General features: G+C 41.2%; 2 protein-coding genes across 10 annotated transcripts; both read left to right on the top strand.

The window, feature by feature from the left end:
* Positions 1–9: 9 nt before the first annotated feature.
* LOC125500605 (transforming acidic coiled-coil-containing protein 3-like) lies at positions 10–2,474 on the top strand. Of its 2 annotated transcripts, XM_048653875.1 has the most exons (7): positions 10–1,002; positions 1,277–1,333; positions 1,416–1,516; positions 1,597–1,767; positions 1,849–1,998; positions 2,078–2,224; positions 2,334–2,474. In XM_048653875.1, exons 1-7 carry the CDS (start codon positions 871–873, stop codon positions 2,410–2,412), a joined length of 837 nt encoding a protein of 278 aa, XP_048509832.1. In that variant the 5' UTR covers positions 10–870; the 3' UTR covers positions 2,413–2,474. The 2 variants fall into 2 exon arrangements, with proteins under 2 accessions (XP_048509832.1, XP_048509833.1); XM_048653876.1 differs by lacking the exon at positions 2,334–2,474 and having other exon boundaries at positions 16–1,002; positions 2,091–2,202.
* A 1,212-nt stretch (positions 2,475–3,686) lies between these two features.
* LOC105690225 (atrial natriuretic peptide receptor 1) lies at positions 3,687–16,114 on the top strand. Of its 8 annotated transcripts, none has more exons than XM_048653857.1 (19): positions 3,687–3,828; positions 6,657–6,825; positions 9,072–9,237; positions 9,323–9,397; positions 9,637–9,916; positions 10,016–10,125; positions 10,235–10,423; positions 10,509–10,729; positions 10,807–11,046; positions 11,330–11,456; positions 11,554–11,759; positions 11,856–12,006; positions 12,172–12,331; positions 12,444–12,604; positions 12,708–12,874; positions 12,936–13,082; positions 13,173–13,365; positions 13,460–13,733; positions 15,362–16,114. In XM_048653857.1, the coding sequence occupies exons 1-19, from the start codon at positions 3,753–3,755 to the stop codon at positions 15,646–15,648; spliced, it is 3,399 nt and encodes a 1,132-aa protein (XP_048509814.1). In that variant the 5' UTR covers positions 3,687–3,752; the 3' UTR covers positions 15,649–16,114. The 8 variants fall into 8 exon arrangements, with proteins under 8 accessions (XP_048509814.1, XP_048509812.1, XP_048509811.1 ...); XM_048653855.1 differs by having other exon boundaries at positions 11,856–12,015; XM_048653854.1 differs by having other exon boundaries at positions 11,856–12,105.
* The last annotated feature ends 72 nt before the right edge of the window (positions 16,115–16,186 follow it).

Genomic DNA, 16,186 nt, shown 5'->3' with positions numbered 1-16,186 from the left:
ATGTCAGAATTGTAAATAAAATATGGTACGATGCTGTGAAGCACGAACTTGGCACCTAAATTAACTAATGTGTATAATCCACGTATTTCATCTAGCAAATATTACATGCATGCCGAAACTAGGAGTTCAATAATATTTTTGTTTTTCATTTCATGCTAGTACTACGCGTGTACCGTTATTTACTACAGCTTATCTACGTCGTTAATTAATTATATCACAATCAGCTGATGTATCTACATTTGTGTATGCGTATTATTTAATTCAATTAGTCACCGTACAAGTGCAGATTTTTCGAGTTAGCAGAAGCGATCGATTTGGTTTGATTCTGACAAAGAAGGAACGTTATAACTTCAGACTGCAAAGAATTTTGCAGTTGTTACTTGACTTCTTAATTTTTGGATTTAAAGCGGGCTAAATAAAATGAAATTCGCCAGCCTATGCTTTTTGCGTGCCAAGGTCGCCCATCTTATATCAACATCCGTAGTTGGCGCAAGTTCTATTAATCCAATAGTTTGCCATACAGATATACTACCTATTGCGTCCGATCGATTAATAAATTGGCTAGATAACGATAAACTTATGTTAAAAACTCGTATGTATAGTCAAATAAACAACGCAAAATTACAGGTGACGGAATCCACGTGTCAATGAATTCTAAGACGATAGAAGAGCCCTGAATCTATCAAACGATCGTTAAATTCACCGATAATTAGTTGCGTTTGTTCACACGTAATCGTTTGACTGTTACTTATGTTTGGTTATCGTTTTTAAATAACATTTTCATTCAAGACGGCTCATTCTCCTTATAGATATTGTCGTACGTTACGTTATTCAAAATTTGCAAAAATAGAAACCAAAGTAAGTTTAAAAATGTCTTCGAGATCGTCGTGGAGTCCTCGAGTCACTCAACCCGCTTCTGGACCAACGACCGAGGATTTTGAATCGACGCTTCCAAGGTCTTCGGAATTCGTTCACTGCGAATTGGAGCAGCTCGATTTAAACGTAATTTACTACAGCCGAGTATCACTCCGCGTATACCCACGTATATCCTTATTTGATTATGACCTCTTGTCGCTCACTTGTATGTAAATATACATGCATAATCCAATTATTCGTATTACAGTGACCTTTAGTTACTCCGTTGCTGCAACTTCTGCACCTATTATTATTCGCAACCCTAGTTACTACGTAGAAATTCATAGCGCAACCCTCCGAAATGATTTCACGGGAGAACGATTCGCCAGTCAATTACAAAAATGCGTTCTTTGTTTTCCAGGAGTGGCTTCGGTCAAATGAGGAAAATTTAGGACTGCATAGTTCAAAAATTACTGGGGTACGGAGGAGACTTTAGTACATCTTTTTAAAGAGTTGCTGAATCGTAACATAGATTTCATGCGTTAATTTATTCTCTTCAGCCAGAACCCATCACGAGGGGTGAATGTGGAGACTGCGGATTTCGAGGACGAGAAATTTCGATGCACGTTGATTTTCTCGAGGCAAAACTGAGAGAGGAAACGTAAGCTAGGACTCGTTTAACGTATGGATTTCATAAAACGTTAATTATTTAAGATCCATGTAAATATTCTCGCTTCACAGTCTAGCGACCACGGAGTGCAAGAAACAGTCGTTGGTAAAGGACAGAGAGATCGAAATTCTCAAACTGGAAAACCGCGAGATGCGGTCCGAGTGTGACAATATAAAGGATCAGCTAGAAGTAACTTCTAAGCACCTCGACGCCATGGAATTATCGTTCAACGACGTTCACGAGTAATTATTTTCGGTTCAATCGGAAGCCGACTAATCAATTGAAAAAAATATATGCCTAAAATGCAACGATCGATTCCACAGAAAATACGAAAGAGCCAAGCATACCGTACAGATAATGCATCAAAACGTGGAGACGCTGAAGGAAAGCCTTGCAGAGCATAATTTATGCATCGGTAAAAAACACGAGCAATTTCTCATGCTCAAGGAACACGCTATGGAACGGATGGACTTGTGAGTTGGAACTCTGAAGTTGGGATAAAGAAATATGAAATAGTAATTCTTTTTACTTGACATCTGGCTCATTGACCAGTGCGAATTCACAGTTGGATTTGATCGAGCGGAAATATTCACTTGAGACTTCAAAGCTCCGAGCCGCTTTACGAGAGGCCGAGCTTGGAGCTCGATCGCTTTCTGATCAGCTAGAGCAGAGAAACAGGGATAACGCTGAATTGACGAGGTGAAAAATTTCCAGAAATCATTTCATAATCAGACTTTTCCCGATTCAGTCACAGATTGTTGCAAATACGATAGGCGCTGTGTTGACGGTGTTACAATAATGTGTGTAGCATTTGCGACGGTCTGATAGCACGAATGGACATCCGGAAGAATATTGGAACCGATAACAAATCGATGTGCCAAGAGTAAGAATCGCGACTTATTCGATGGGGATCAAAATGATGGGATGAAATAAAATTAATCAGTCGCAGAAGTAGAAGGCGATCAAAATTTATTCAATTCATTGTATCGTTTGCTGCAAAATTTCACATCAGGGTACGTTGTGCGGTAACATCGTGCCATCGAAAAGATCAATTACTATTGGTTCTCGTTCGTCGTAATTGGAGATAGTAAGTAGCAGGGACACGTATACATATACGTATACCTGTAGGTAGATGCGTCGAACACGGTGACTAACTAAATTCCACAATCAATGTTTGTTTGCGTTGCAGATTACCATTGAAAAATATTACGTGGAATTCGAACGATCTGTAGGAGATAAAACCTTGGAATGATAAACAAATTGTATTTATCTGTTAACGATTGGCCACCGAGAATCACCTGAGTAATTCGATTGGCCAAAAAGAAGGCTCGTCTAGTCACGCCACTTCCCGTTATAAACTCTTCGCGCAAAACTAGTAGATAATAATGATACGTATATGTATAGGTTTATGCATGTACGCGTGAAGAGCTATATAACTATAGCACGAAAATAATTCTAAACGAGACAAACAATCTAGCAACTAGACTCGGCACGTGTTCCTATTTTTGCACATGCGTGGTTTCTCTTTTAACGTCTACACTTGTGACGCTGAATTTCAATCGTCGGCATTCGGTATCCTACTGTTAAAAGATGTATCTACTTGAACTTTCCCTCAGCCCTTCAAAGATTAACCCGTGCGGTGGTAAAAAATGATGTTGTCTGCATCGAGCTTCGAAAAATGCAATGATCAATTTTGGGTAACTTTGCATTAGTCAGTCAATCATTCTCTGTTAAATAATCACGCTCGTAGAGACAATGCATAAATCCGCCGGTGTCTAGTTTCATGGTGCTTCGGATCTAGACCGGATCATATGAGAGAAAATGTAGTTTTCAGTAATATTTCAGTCCAAAAAAAGCTCTTCTCTCCGCGGTGAATGTCCATCAATAATGAATAGCGCTTACAGGTCCCCAAAGCTTCTGAAAGGTGGCGACACGCCATCGCAGGGTGAAATTCAGAGCTTGCCTGCAGAAGAAACCCCTATATAGGGGTGCGATTTGCCCCGCGAAACTTCAGATCTGTTTCAGCGCGCGCGTCGCAACGTTTACCCAATAATTGAATGCACGAATTACCCGTAAACGATATATCAAATTAATCGAGTATGCCACAGATGATAAAAATTTGAAAAAACATCGATTTGAAAATTACAACATTCAGTGGTTGTTAGAAGTGGTTTTTTTTTTTTATTTATTTACTTTATTTCTCTTGTAAGTCAAAAACAAGAAAAACATGTGGCCCATCGGGATAGAAACTTTCTTGGTGTGTTTCATTGCCAGAATTTTATTCGCGATAACGGTGATTTCAGGTGAGCATTTGTTACTTGACGACGAGAAAATTTTTTTTATCTTTTCTTCTCCATTTGAAAAATATCGTACGTTCATTCATTTGAACTTGATACGTGTACTGTCGGAAATTTTTTTCCCCCATTTTCTACCTGTAGAGTGTAAATCTAAGAGAAAATCATTCGCAACATTCGTATATCTCGTTGGTCCACATCGCGTCTCGTGATTCACTTAACGCTGGTGACACTGGGACTCGTGGCCAAGTCGTTATTGCTAATATGGTTCCGGACAGTTGGGCCTATGAATAAAATAGCAATATTTCTGGTCAATGTGTCACAATTGCAGGTCATTTGCAAGTAAATATTCGTCCAAATTGCCTCTCGACTTGCGTTACGTTATTTCGAGCCTTCTGTATGACACACAATAGAATTCGGACTCCAGTTTTCGAACCTCGAAATTCCCCGTGAAACAGCGCGGATTTATTGTTCGAATTTACCGCGATCAAACTACAATTATTTCACCTCAAGTTATCCGGGTATTGTTCGGTCCCCTTTCATTACACCTCGCTTTTTCCCCGATAAATTTCACCCCGAAAGTGGTTTAACCAGAGCGATGTGGTGATACGCTAAACACCATCGGTTACAATTTTTATAAAGAAAATTTATACCTTTACACGGCTCTTCAATATCAATATGAATTGATGCTCTCATATTAGATTCTCCACCTTCCAGAATCTTGAGGGTGAGTTTTAAGGATATAGCTCAATATTTGCAGGTCGTCGTAGTTCTTATGGTATACATGAAAAAATTTTGTCTAGCGATAGTCCTCGGGTGAATTTATCCATCGGATGATGTTAACGCGCTGTGTAAACGTCCCAGACAATCGCCAATAAGCGGCGCCAGTATGTGCGAAAAAGATGAAAAAGAAATTTGTTGATTTTTTTCATCATTCGCGATTTATTTCCCCCCCCCCCCCCCCCCCCCCCCCCCCGTTATTTCGGTCCAGCTTCAGGGAAATACATTTTGCACAGAGATAATTCAACTCGTTGTCAGTGGGTGCATATACTGTATCGGCTACTCGGAACTTGTGTCCTAATTTTGAGCGCTTATCGAATTTTCGATGTACAAGTTTACGGTAAGTTCAGATAGCTCATCAATAACCCGCGGTATTAATAATCGCGCGAAATTGATTAAGTTGATATTCGATTCGTTGATATGGCACCGGTACATACATATATGCATATACACACGTCGTTTCGTGTGCTCTCTGTACCTCTATATGTTCGCGCATTACTTACTTCGTCTTTTTACTATTTCCACTTTCTTTGTTTTCCCTCACAGCAGCTACATGACCCAGCAAGAGTTACTTAACGTTACACCCAACGCTTCTGCGGGCTATCTAGAAAAGTAATTGGATTCAGGGGTCGAATCTTTACCATCACCTTCGGCGTGTATCCTAAAAACTGCTTTGACCTTCTTTGACTTGATTCCTTTTTTTTTTGACAGACTAGGATTTTTTCGGGGTTTCGTACGTACGAGATATCATATCGTGTTTATTAATTAATAATATTCGGGGCATAGTTTAAAGGTTGCGGCGATTAATTAGACGGCGTGTATCAGACGACAGTAGTTATCGACCAGCAGTGATAAATGTATTATAGGTATAGGTAAAGCTATATGTAGTCCAATTTGATGCATCATCGTCGTCGTTATCAGATATATCATATTGTGTACAAAAAAAAAAAAAAAAAAAACTCAGATAAACAGTGAATATACGACCCGTAAAAAAGATACGATCATCGACGGTGCATAAATTTGTGAAAATTTATACCTTCTTTCTCCTGAGAGAATAATAATATTTTCCAAGAGTTGAATTCAAAATGAAGCAGCTCGTTGGGTCCTTTGATTTCAGCCTCTCTGGCGATAAGGCGTTCGCAAGATGAAACGAAAATGGTAAAAAAGATAATTATCGCATCGGTCACCGCGAGTTTTTCAAAATCATGATATACCTACGTACGTATGTACACTGTATGGATACGTCGACAGTTTCTCTTTACGTATCATCGTCGTAAGGTATACGAATGGAATAAATTTCTAGCCACATGATTTTCTTCCGCGCATGGTCCCACGAGGGAATATGCAAACGATCTAATTTACGTACAACGAAATTCAATTTACTTTCTGACGCCAAGGTTCGTTCATGACGTTTGTAAATTACGTTCCCCACACCGTATATCCTTTACAGCTGTACGCGGAACTGTGCGAATGATGCGAAAATCATTTGGATTAATCCGGAACAATCCTTAATCGTGTATACAGATTGATAAAAGATCCGATTCCTAATCTCGTAACACTAAAGAGCTCCTAGAAGCACATAGCTATAAATAGATTAGAAACAGTGGCGGATAATTACATTTGTAATTAATACTAATCAAGTCGAATCTCGTTATGTAGGGATACGTACGGATAACAGCGTGCAGTTATATAGCAGCTCCGGTGATCGTTTAACGAGCTAATTGTATTACAGATATTATACTTTTTTTTTTTTCAAAGATACACAATCTTTATTCGTTCGATTATATACCACAGGTAGTGGGTGATAATCGTACACGTATTTTTCTCAACGTATTTCGAGATGCGAATTTTGAGTGTCAGACACAGGTATACAGGGAAGGAGGCGATCCATTGTACTCCCCGAAAGTGGAGTACAAATACAGGAATACAATCCTCGGTGGTACTCTCCGAATGAGATTAAAACGAAGGGACGTCGGCGTCCTTTCCCTTTGGTCTTCGCTCAGTTATTCAATCGTTATTAACTCCGTTTTTTTTTTTTCTTTCTCAACTCTCAACAGCTCTGCAAACTACGATGCAAACTTACAACGTCGGTGTCCTGATGGCCTCGCACCTCGACAGCCCTTTCGATTTGGAACGATGTGGTCCAGCCGTCGACCTGGCTCTCGCAGAGGTCAACGATCAATTTCTCACCGAACATAATATTCAACTTCAAAAAGTTCAGGGCAGGTAAATCGAGCGTTCCGAATAACGATAACATTCGATGAATCTCTGTAATCAATTTATCCGTTTGAAAATGAAACTTATCAATTGGCGTTCCCATCGATAGATACAATTTTTTTTTCAATTGCTGAAAATTATTCCATCACCACTCTGCAAAAGAGCGGGAGAAATCGGAGGAGCGAAATGAAATAAAAATCGTACTACGCACGGTCGCAAAGAAACATATATTCAGTTCAAAGGATTTCGCAGCCCCCTGTGGTCATGAATTTATATTGATACATTAGGCGCGGAGATTGGAAAAAAAAAAAAAATTACAAACGATCATCCGACTTGAGGATAGAACGAACTGTGTGCTCGAAGAAAAAATCCGTGGTAGAAGCGGTACGTCGAATTATTGTCACATCAAAGATATACAGTACGTCATCTTTTGAGCCTTCCTCCCCTAATTTGTTTTTTCAAGAATTACGACACTCTCTTTGTAATCCCTTCATCCCTCAGGTATATGATAAATAGAAAATTCAGGCTAAGATGAAAATATGGTCGACGTTATTTTAGCATACACAAACGCGCCGTGGGACGTTCTCATATACACGGGACAAACTTGTACGGGGGGGATAAAATACCCTCGACTTATAGCGACAGGGTTCGGGCGTATCGCATGCAATAAATGGACCAAACCATCCGGGACTACCGTCCGGTGAAAATATTCCTGATATCAGCGGTGTTGAAAAGCGCACGTCCACGCGTAAGATGCGATAAGTCGCGAAACAATATTCGAGGTACAGTTGAATATAATTAAAAGGACGGAGGATTGAATAAACTCGGGGAAAGAAAGAGAAAAGAGTGGTAGGATTTCACGATTATTCTGAGACGCGATTCTCGATAACGAGGATAAAAAGGATGTGCAGTAACGGAATAGCTGCACGTCCTCGTTTAAGTAGGTGTGTACGTTGTACATACACGTCCGCATACCGAACCTAATCTTAATGCTACGATATACTTAAAGATAATTATTGCTCTCATTATAACGGCTACGACGCTATGGCCGTTGCAGCGTTAGATGAGGGGGTTGTAAGTCTGCAGTTTACCTCGGATTTCTACCTCATTAGGGTATTTTCCGCCATAAAGGAGGTCTGTCAAGCCGTGACCGTAGACTTACGAACCGCTGTTATATCGGCATAATTGGCTCAAGAAAGTCCCGCTCGCTACAATTTCCACGAAGGGGTTGTAAAAAATTTCAAAATAAAGAAGACAAACGCGCCTGTTCCGAGATTCTTTCCGAGATTTGAAAACTTTCGACAAAGCTCGTAGTCACCGAGACATCGCGGATTCAGCTTTGACATTGTGCAACGACGAATCGATTCAAGAGAGATAAATGTAATTTTTCTCATTTTCCGAATAGTCGAAAACGCGTAACCAACTTTGCGGGTCTATGATGTGGACAATGTCAGGCTAATTGGCTGGGTGAAACGCGGGGACCGTTCCGTCCTCGCGTATTTCCATTTCTGTGGATGACGAACGGAGCGCCTACAGCCATTCCGCATGCATGTGTACATATTATTATGTACGACGTGTGTGATGTCCAATCACCGCCCATTGTCCGTTGCAAAATCTCGTTTCATAATCCATTCAGAATTAAAATCATCATTGATTAACACTGTGCTGCAGTAACGACGATTCTCACCTCGTCGGATCGCGTAAGTTTCCTCTTCATTTCACGACCTCTATTCGCGACTCGTCTCCCTTTCGCGTGGACACGAACATCGGACGGGGTTAAACGTCGAAAGAAATCTTTAGGAAGAAATTTCGGAACAAGCGGCGCCTCGGTTATGAAATCGTAGATCGTTTTTCGTGGATTCGAATATCCGGAGATCGCTTGACTCGATCTGCTTACAGGTACAAACAATGCGTGGCTAGGTATCCGCACTTCTAAACCGCAAAAAGCAATTTGGAAATCAAACAGGTCGTACAGGAGCATAGCAGCCCCCGAGATTACCGCTGTAATCGCGAACGAGGTCACGCGAGCTTCGGATTAAAAAGTGACGAGGGAGTGCGGAGTGATTATAGTACTTATACACTTGATCCCCTGGCGCCGATTTAATCCTTCGTAGTAAATTGGTTTCGATTTCGATTGCGAAAAAAATATATATACATCTGTATCGTTGCGTGTGCTCATACCGCGTCGTACAAGAGATCGCCTACAACGATGAAATCTACGACGTTTCGATCCTGTCAGATCTATTCTCCCACAGCTATCCATCCTGCAGTGGTGCCCGAGCACCTGGACTGGCTGCCGACATGCATTTCCGGGATAATGTGATCGCCTTCATCGGTCCCGCCTGTGCTTTTGCCCTGGAGCCGGTAGCGAGACTCGCCGCTTACTGGAACAGCCCGATAATCACCGGAATGGGAGATCAAGTATGATAATTATGCGTAGAAAAAGAAATTCACCGTTCGGATCGATTTGGGAAAAAAAAAACAAACTTATGATTTTATCGCACAGCCACCTTCGGAGGGAGAGCTTTCGGTCACCTCGGGGATCCTCGGCCGTCTTCACAAATGGAAAAATGAATCGTCGGTAAGAATTGACGTAAAAAAAAAAAAGTGGAGTGTGAAATTCAATTTGTATAATTTTCATTTTTTTTCACATCAGTTCCCCCTTCTACTCATTATTGGCATTATTATTTTCAATATTCGGCATGCTTTGATTTGATGAAGCCATCGAGGAGATCACGTATGATTTTGTAAGTGTTCGCGTGATCCTGCAGAATTCTAGTAATTCTGGTAACAATAAATTTCTCAACATCATTTTTCCAGGGAATATTCAAAGACAAAAGCAAGTATCCAACCCTGACGAGAATGTCGTACTGCCAGTGTCGTCTCCGGCTGGTATTTTCGAGTATTTTCAAAGAATTCGGCTGGTCTCACGTGGCATTGATTTTAGACAAGTCCGATCTGTTTTCTCTGACAGTTGGTAAAAATCTAGAGTACGGTCTGAGGAAAGAGGGACTTTTGAAATTTGTCAGAGAACTCGACGGTAACTCGGAGGAGGAACCCTATCACTTGTACTTGAGAGATGCAAGCATGTACGCCAGAGGTGATTTATCTATTGATCGCGGGCCAATTGAATGCATATTACCGAAGTTAATATCCTGAAATCCCGAATTCCGAGTAATCATTACGGTCCTTTCTTTAGTTGTGATTCTCAGTGTGCGAGGGACTTTGGTAAGACGATTCATGCTCGCTGCTCACACTCTTGGAATGACGAGGGGTGATTGGGCCTTTCTCGATGTCGAAATATTCCAGGTAAAGCTCGTCCCCTCTGAACTTCTATTTCGGGACGAATTTCCACAATCCGTGTACATCACGTCCGGACGATCTAACGGCCCCCGTTTTCAGTAGAAAAATTTTTCAGGGTTCCTACTGGGGTGACCATGACTGGGAAGTCGGTGACGAGGACGATTCCGTAGCGAGAAAAGCCTACGAAGCTCTCTTGAGGGTTTCTCTCCTGCAACCGACGAGTCCTAGATTTCACGACTTCGCCGACAATGTCAGACAAAGAGCTCAGACCGACTACAATTACACATTTTCCGAGGGTGAAGAAGTGCGTGAACGCGAACGTTCTCGATCTCTGATTCCTCGCTCTGCCACCGACAATCATTCATCACGTTAATAATTTCAAATGCCAGGTGAATTTCTTCATCGGAGCATTTTACGACGGCGTTTATCTCCTGGGTATGGCCTTGAACGAGACTCTGACAGAAGGTGGCGATATTCGAGACGGCATCGCGATAACTAGACGAATGTGGGACCGCGATTTCATCGGTATCACCGGTCATGTGAGGATCGACGACAACGGCGACAGGGACGCCGACTACAGCATCCTTGATCTGGACCCTATAACGGGAAGGTATAAAGGGGGACAAACATCGATCATTCGTTATTTCAATAGCTAGATGTTTCGCCAACGTCACCTCCTTCCCCCAGATTCGAAGTCGTCGCTCATTATCTCGGACTCAACAGAGAGTACAGTCCGGTACCGGGCAAAAGAATCCATTGGCCGGGAGGGAGAGAAGGGCCGCCGGCCGATGTTCCGGAATGTGGTTTTTTGGGAAACGATCCGCTATGTTCGAACAGAACGGAAGCTTACACCTTCGTGGCATACTCGAGTTTAGCCTTGGCCGTTTTTCTCATCGCGATCGCGGCAGCTTCCTGTGTTCTGTACAGGTATTAGAAATTTCAACAATTTTCCACTCGATACCTTGAACGAAAGATATGTAGGTGAGTAAAGCGTTCACGCATCGTAATGGTACAAGAATTTAAGATCTGCCGGTATTATTATCATTTTTATTTCCCATCTTTTCACCCCACGGATGATACGAAAACTTTTTCAATATAGATTTAACGTGTGAATCGTACGAGTGAATTTTTTATAATATACCCAGTGGCACGAAGTTTCAACCGAGGAAAGTTTTTGTCCGACGTATATTCATCACTTTCCACTTTTCAGGCACCTCAGGTTATCTGCGGACTTGAATAACATGTCGTGGCGTATCAGACCGGAAGAACTTTTGCTGGAAGTCGGAAAACCTTTCTCTTCTAAAATGAATCTGCATCAGGCGATGTCAGATATAAACGTTAGTTGACTATAGTACAAGCCGGTAGCTGTTAGATTGCTCTGATTTATCGTACCGATAAGTTGCAATGTTTTTTTTTAATCATGTCCTCTCGCAGAATTATGGGCTTGAAAAAATGCGTCGAGGTTCAGCCGCAAGCTGCGGTTCGCTACCACCATCCACGGTTTTCACTACAATTGGTATCTACAAGGGTGAGAGGGTGGCAATTAAAAAAATTACAAAAAAAAAGGTGGTAGATGTAACGAAAAAATTGCTGTGGGAAATAAAACAGGTCAGGGATGTCACCTCCGAAAATACAGTAAGGTAAACGTTAAATTGACGAGTGAACTTTGAAATTCGAAGTTTCGAAAATCATCATAGATTCTTGACACAGTGATTAGAAATGATGTTCAATCCCAGATTCATCGGTGCCTGTCTGTGCTCTCCATCTCCTACGGTCCTGATTCTTACCGAATATTGCCCGAAAGGTTCTCTGAAGGATGTTTTAGAAAATGAAGCCATCCAATTGGACTGGAATTTTCGAATGTCTCTTATCCACGATATCGTCAAGGTAGAGAAGGTGCAAATGCAGCATAATTCGTCATTTCAATCGCGCAATCTCATCAACACCGATAGTCCTAAATTCTACACGTTCTTCAAATCTACCCAAGTAAAAGTTTTTCAATATCACTCGATTGTTGCTCCGGAATGAGAGAGAACTTTTCACTCTTCCCAGGGGATGGCTTACCTCCACGCGAGCGAAGTTTCGGCACACGGAAAACTCCGTTCTTGTAATTGTTTAATCGACGGTCGTTTCGTACTCAAGATATCAGACTTTGGTCTCAAAACGTTAACCACCCCCTCGGAACTCATCATGGACGACAATTACTACACAAGTAAGTGGACCCGAGATAAACTTTCTGTCATTTGTTTGTCTTGCGGCAAATTAATGTGGCATCCGACTCGGCGAGGGGTGAAGTCTAACGATACTCGGGACAAAATTTGCAGAGTTACTGTGGATTTCACCGGAACTTGTCCCGTTGACAATTACACCCGGAAGTGCAGCGACCCAAAAAGGCGACGTTTACAGCTTCGCCGTAATCTTGGAGGAAATCGTCGTACGCGGAGGTCCCTACGAGGTCGCTAGGACGTACATGACGCCCGAGGAAGTATAAATTCCCACCATTTTTATTTAGCTTCTCACTGCGAACGAAACAACTGCACAATTATTGATCTTTTTCCGTTACCACGTCCCCTGAATTTTCTTCCAAGATCGTCAGCCGAGTGACCACGCCGGAAAACCCGCCGTTCCGACCGGAAGTAACGCCCAGGGATTGCCCTGCAGATATTTTATTGCTTATGGAAAAATGCTGGACAGAAATACCAGATGAAAGACCAACTTTTCACGCTATACGCGGAACGATTAGGGGAATCATGAAGTGAGCGATTGTTCGCAGCCCGCGCTATTGATGAAAGATCATTGTCCGTTTTGTATTCTAGGGGCTACTGCGAAAATCTGATGGACGATCTTCTGAGAAGGATGGAACAGTACGCGAATAATCTCGAAGCTTTGGTTGAAGAAAAAACGGAACAACTCAGTCTGGAGAAACGTCGTAGTGAGGAACTTTTGTACCAAGTTTTGCCACGGTAAACGAAACGATACGTACTTTTGAATATGGAGTAATTATTGATGAGTATTATTGATGATCTGATAAATAAATCCTGTACTACCCGCAGGCAAGTAGCTTGCCAACTGATGACGGGTGAGCTCGTTCAGCCAGAACAATTTGAATGTGTAACGATATACTTCAGTGACATAGTAGGTTTTACTGCTCTCTGCGCCCAGAGCACCCCTATGGAAGTTGTTGACTTTTTAAACGACCTCTACAGTACTTTTGACCGCATAATCGGATTCTACGACGTTTACAAGGTTCAATCTAATGAATGTAGAAATCGGAATAGCTCTGTGACACTTTTCCATTGAAGCCACGTTCTAATTAAGGTCTGAATTCTTTTATCTGAAGGTTGAAACCATAGGTGACGCGTACATGGTGGTGTCTGGATTACCGCAACGTAACGGTGATGAGCACGCAAGAGAGATCGGGCTGATGGCGTTGTCGATATTAGACGCTGTGAAATCATTTACTATATTACACAGACCAGATGCTCAGCTTAGCGTTAGAATTGGTGCTCACAGTGGTCCAGTTTGCGCCGGTGTTGTTGGACAGAAAATGCCTCATTACTGTTTATTCGGAGACACGGTAAACACCGCATCTAGGATGGAATCTTCCGGGCTGCGTGAGTTTTATGGAATAAACATTAAGTAAAGCTAGACCATACTATTCTAAAAAGTTCATGTCCAGTCGAATCTCCAAATCCATCCACTTTTGTGCATATACCCAAGCTTATGGTCTTGGATTTTTCTCAAAATTCGGACCGAAATCCAACATTTTTTTTTACTTGGGTTTATAAGCTTTTCTGACGTATTTTGACCTCAGGAATCCAAATCTGAAAGAAAAATTCATCTATCTCTAAAATTGACCGAGTTATCGACAATTTTCAACGTTTTGGGGTCAAAAATAAAAAATTCATTTTATAGTCTATCTTGATGTAATTTGAGCTCAGGAATCCGAATCCGAAAGAAAAATTGATCTATCTGCAAAAATGACCGAGTTATCCTCATTTTTTCGCGATTTTTGGCATAAATTTGAGGATATCTCGAAGGGAAAAAATCGTAGCTCAATTTGGCTTTCGGATTCGTGTTCCTGGGGTCGAAATACGTAAGAAAAGCATCATTTCATCAATTTAAAAAAATAAAAAATTTTGGCCAAAATTTGAGATTTTTCCAAGGGGTACCCCTTACGATTTTTTCAAATTTTGACCAAAATTTTTTATTTTTTAAAATTGATCGTATGGCACTTTTCTTATGTATTTTGACCTCAGGAACACGAATCCGAAAGCCAAATTGAGCTACGATTTTTTCCCTTCGAGATATCCTCAAATTTGTTCCAAAAAATGCGAAAAAATGAGGATAACTCGGTCATTTTTGCAGATAGATCAATTTTTCTTCCGGATTCGGATTCCTGAGCTCAAATTACATTCAGATAGACTAAAAAATTAATTTTTTATTTTTGACCCCAAAAAGCTGAAAATTGGCGATAACTCGGTTAATTTTAAAGATAGATCAATTTTTCTTTCAGATTTGGATTTCTGAGGTCAAAATACGCCAGAAAAGTGTAATTCAATCAATTTTTCAACTACTTTACTTTTGACCCAAAAATCGATTTTTTTTTGGGCTTTTTAAGGGGAATCTGACATCTAATCAGGTCAGGAATCCAAATCCGCAAGCCAAAATCATCTACTCATGCAATCGATCGAGTAATCATCAATTACTCGCTGTTGGGAGCAGAATAATTATAAGACATATCGATTGGTTTTAGTCGTAGACCAACTATGATTCATCGCAATCCATGCATGGGTCGAAATATTCGTATTTCTCAATTCACCAGCAAACCTGAGCTTTGCTGGAGTCAGCGTAGCCAGCAGGGTAGCGCTTTGTTGTGAGACGTCACCTTCAGGGCTGAGCAGAGGTGACGCCCCACAACAAACCGCGCGCCCGTGGCTACCTGACCCCAGCTAAACTCGGGCTCCCTCGTAGACCGAGAAATTCTAAAGTAATCGAGTTGTCACCAATTTTTCACTCTTCGGAGAAAAGCGAAAAATTGAGAAATTTCGAAGGAAAAAATTCGTAGAGCGACAAAAAAAAAATCTTAACACGTGTAAAACATGAATGATGCGAAATTGAAGAAAAAATTACGGTTCAATAATTTAAACGACAAATACGGAGTGCACGTGCAACGCTAGTTCAGCTATGAAACAAAGATATTTCTCGTTTTCTTCTATTTCCCGTTTATTCCTATGTACAGCACTACGCATTCATGTGTCAGAGGCCACCAAAAAGATCTTGGACAAGTACGGAACCTTCAATTTGGAACTTAGGGGGGAGGTGGAGCTTAAAGGAAAGGGACGAGTGACGTCGTATTGGTTGCAAGGATGCTCAGAACCTGACCCTAGACCTCCAACACCCAAACATCGGAGGTACAGCAACAGCCCAATGGAAAACAACACGGCGTTAAACCCCTTGATATTTCCACCGAATAACGCTAACGGACCCAAAACGAATAATACCTTTATCAATTTGTCAGAATTGTGAATTCGATGTATGTGTAAAAATGTAGATAGACATAGCTGGATAATTGATGGAGTCTAAGTTTATGTTGATTATAATCGGTCGTCATATATCTCTCTGGAGTTCGAGTAGATCGTTATACTGGCTGGCACCTCAGCAAATCGAGTGTGAAGGTACCGGATCTGAATTAGTATGGTTGTGTCCTGAGTAAATATATTTTTTGATCATGTTGTGAATGCGGTAATTTAATGTGCGAACATTATTTTTGGAATGAAAAGGACCAATAATTATGTCATATCTGAAGCTATCTCTAATGATTGTTGAATACATACGATCTCGATGCTGTAAAACCGATAAATACTTGTTATCCCGATCCTGAATTCTAAACGCGCTCCCGTAATTGACGATTTCCATATTTTATAATTTGAATAATTTATTACTCAGGTACCGAGAATATCTACTGAAAAGAACACGTAGCTAAACGCTGTTCGAATCCTCGTCCCTGGCCATCATTAACAGCGTATAATCGGTACCCTCGACATCGAATGCGAAATGGGTTTAG

Source organism: Athalia rosae, chromosome 4, assembly GCF_917208135.1.
Source record: "Athalia rosae chromosome 4, iyAthRosa1.1, whole genome shotgun sequence".
Classification (NCBI taxonomy): domain Eukaryota; kingdom Metazoa; phylum Arthropoda; class Insecta; order Hymenoptera; family Athaliidae; genus Athalia; species Athalia rosae.
The sequence above is the reverse complement of the archived record's forward strand: the minus strand, read 5'-3'. Positions and strand labels throughout refer to the sequence as shown.

What these genes read in the sequence shown, in the direction of transcription:
- LOC125500605 (XM_048653875.1), top strand. Translation starts at nt 871, where the DNA reads ATGTCTTCGAGATCGTCGTGGAGTCCTCGAGTCACTCAACCCGCTTCT. An exon ending in ATAGTTCAAAAATTACTGGG is followed by an intron (nt 1,334 to 1,415) that starts GTACGGAGGAGA and finishes TATTCTCTTCAG; the next exon opens with CCAGAACCCATCACGAGGGG. An exon ending in GATAACGCTGAATTGACGAG is followed by an intron (nt 2,225 to 2,333) that starts GTGAAAAATTTC and finishes TAATGTGTGTAG; the next exon opens with CATTTGCGACGGTCTGATAG.
- LOC105690225 (XM_048653854.1), top strand. Translation starts at nt 3,753, where the DNA reads ATGTGGCCCATCGGGATAGAAACTTTCTTGGTGTGTTTCATTGCCAGA. An exon ending in CTGGACCCTATAACGGGAAG is followed by an intron (nt 10,730 to 10,806) that starts GTATAAAGGGGG and finishes TCCTTCCCCCAG; the next exon opens with ATTCGAAGTCGTCGCTCATT. An exon ending in GATTCTACGACGTTTACAAG is followed by an intron (nt 13,366 to 13,459) that starts GTTCAATCTAAT and finishes TTTTATCTGAAG; the next exon opens with GTTGAAACCATAGGTGACGC.